General features: G+C 37.3%; 1 protein-coding gene across 1 annotated transcript; it reads right to left on the bottom strand.

Moving 5' to 3' along the window:
• Window positions 1-524: 524 nt before the first annotated feature.
• LOC118733394 (proteasome activator complex subunit 3) lies at window positions 525-2,040 on the bottom strand. The gene is made up of 3 exons (XM_036462762.1): window positions 1,882-2,040; window positions 1,451-1,817; window positions 525-1,367 (listed from the first exon to the last, which is right to left on the bottom strand). The coding sequence occupies exons 1-3, from the start codon at window positions 1,903-1,905 to the stop codon at window positions 1,000-1,002; spliced, it is 759 nt and encodes a 252-aa protein (XP_036318655.1). The 5' UTR covers window positions 1,906-2,040; the 3' UTR covers window positions 525-999.
• Window positions 2,041-2,807: the final 767 nt, after the last annotated feature.

Here is a 2,807-nt window from a genome sequence, read left to right as displayed (position 1 = left end):
ATAAAGAGTACGTTCACGTTCTTCATAATTACGTGACGAGTAGTACATCGTATGTGACGTTTAGAGCCCAGAACCACCCAAAGCGCCAATTCCCGTGAAAAGTATAAAATTAACACCGAAATAAATGCGGTGTAAAAGTGGTATTTTTATCACTTCGCAATAACGCAGAACGAGAATTGCTCTCAGGTCTATGTACATCTGGAAAAGGATTGTCATTCCAGCTGATACCCTAAAAATTCTGACGAATTTTTATGCCGTTCCAACTTAAAAATAATGTCGAATACTGTTGACGGCTACACCCTCTGTGGCGTCCCTTATCTACACTTCATCTTATGTACTTACGGAAACTGGTTTATTACGAGGTTCTTGACTAAAAAAGAACACAATTTTGTTACCTTGTGAAATAGAATATGTACATGTGCTAATTGGGCACAAAAAAAAAGAAACCACCTTTTTCAGCTACCTCAGCAAAAAAAAAAACAACAAAGCATACATACATGTATTTACTTAATTAACAATGCCAATTTTGTAAAATTCGATTTTTTATTTACTCGTTTTTTCATCGTATGTATGATGGTATGCGCGTATGTATCTAGATTGTTTGCAAAAATTAGGGCAAAATTTACACACAAAAAAATATATAATAGAACAATCAAAATATGTGGAATTAACCAATATTTTAACGTCACATTCCACATCTTTCCATGACTAAATTCAAGCATTATGATAATAACTGTTTTATAGAGCTGATTTTTTTTAATGTTTCCAGGTATTTCAAGCAGTGTCATCGCGTATTGCATATTTTTCTGCTAAACCCCAATTTCTACCAAATGTTTGCCGACAGTTAAATCCTTCAATACCTGATGCTGCACTTTGACACATCTTCAATCCTGTTCGCAACTGTTACACTATTTCGCATGCCTCCATGCTTTTATTTTATTTTTATTTTTTTCTAATTTGTGGATGTAATACGTTAGCTTTTGTCTGCTTTGCCTTTGATTAATATAAGCTATCGGCATTAGATGAACGTGGCTTCTTCAGTTTCTCCAAGTTCTTTATGACTATATCATGCAGAGATGAATAACGATTTCGCACCTCACATACAACCAACCACAAGCTTAAGTACTCCTTTTCGTCCAACTCCATCACCGCACGCCGGTAATCTTCGATATGTGGATATTTGGCCACTTTCGAAACGACTTTGGCACGGGACAGAAAATAACGTGAAATTTGGTCGAAGAATGCAGCTGCTTCAGATTCTACTGCTTGTATTTCAGCAAGTGTATCTTCTTGCACAGATACGCCAAAGTTGTTGCCGTCCTCTATTTTCGGTATTAAAAATGAAATCCACATTTTTAACAAATTGGCTGGAAATGTAAAATAATTTATAATTCAGTTATTCAATTGCACTCTCTGACCGAATTAGCCGGGTATTGTTGAAATTACTTACAATCTTCTACAAGTTTGCGTATGATTGGTTTAACGATTTTGATGATCTCGCAGAGTGGCTCATTGCAAGGTACCTTACCGGTAGGCAAGCACATAACTTTGGTGCCAGGCACAAAGTGATCAACGCGTGGTCTTTTTGCCGCCGGCTGATCGGCGTCACCACCATCTTCAGCCGCCTCGGCGTGATTGTTCACCAAAACAGGATCTGGCGTTGGAATGTTAAGATCGGCATGCACTTCGTTGAAGTTACGTTCACTAAACATAGGTGTAGCAAGAATCTCATTTAATTCAACAATCTTTTCTGGAAAACCCTGAATAATAAGTTGTTCAGCCTTCTTAATAAGAGAATCTTTGTAATCTTGAACTTGCTGCAAAAAACGTGGAATTGATTAAAATATACAGAAGTTTATGTAAAAGAAATATATTGTTTACCTTGGTCATAGTGTCCGCGGGCATTTTCGCTGGTTTTCGAACTATTTAGTTGCTATTTTAGTTTAGTTTGAATTGTCCTCGTGGAAGTCTATGCAATTAGTTTTAGATTTGCAAGTCAAAATGTGGCAATATGCGTTTTGTTTTAGCGAAACAAACAGCGTTGCCGAACGGAACAAGGTGACACAAATGTGAGCCGGAATTGAAACACACAATTTGCTTGGAGATTTCTGCGATGACGTTGGTAAGTGCATTAACTACAAATGTGCGGACACGGACATCTATAGGGTAGTACGAGACTTAAAATTGCTCACAATTGTTCCCATTATTTGATTAAAGTGCCAGAAAACGTAAATGAACATAGCACCATGCACCGGTGCGTGTCTTTGCTAAGTAATAACATGACTTCCTCTGCTGTCAGCGTAGGATGTTGTTGTTGTCGTTGCGTTTGACAATTAACTACCGCTATTTTAGTAGCGTCTATTTTTCGCGTGGAAAAAAATGTGTGCAAATTTCGAAGTGCTTTAATTTAGTGAAAACTAAAGTTAATATAAGTAAAAATGGTGGAAAATGTGTGGAAAGTGAAGCTCAGGTGTTCTTTTATGTTTTGTTTATAAAAAAATAATAGTGTGTAATGAAATAAGCATCCATTGCGGGTAAAATCTGCAGCGTCTCGCAGCCATTCTGCTATCCAAAGTTGAAAGTGAAATTTTATGCTTTATTAGAGTTTCTAATATTTGAATAAATTCGTGAAAAGTGTGGAAAGTGTGTAGTGTATCGGGATATTATAATCGTTCAGTTTAATATGCTTCCTGCAGCCGGCTTGGTGCTTATTGTAATTTTCCTACTGCCGCCGGCAACGGAAATGTGTGCAGTCGGCCAATTGCCGGGATGCTCCTGCTTAAAATGTTGAATTCCTCCGGAAGTGA

Source organism: Rhagoletis pomonella, unplaced genomic scaffold (assembly GCF_013731165.1).
Source record: "Rhagoletis pomonella isolate Grant_MI unplaced genomic scaffold, Rhpom_1.0 Rhpom_scaffold_00002, whole genome shotgun sequence".
NCBI lineage: Eukaryota > Metazoa > Arthropoda > Insecta > Diptera > Tephritidae > Rhagoletis > Rhagoletis pomonella.
Note: the sequence above shows the minus strand (reverse complement) of the source record. Positions and strands in the feature narration are given on the sequence as shown.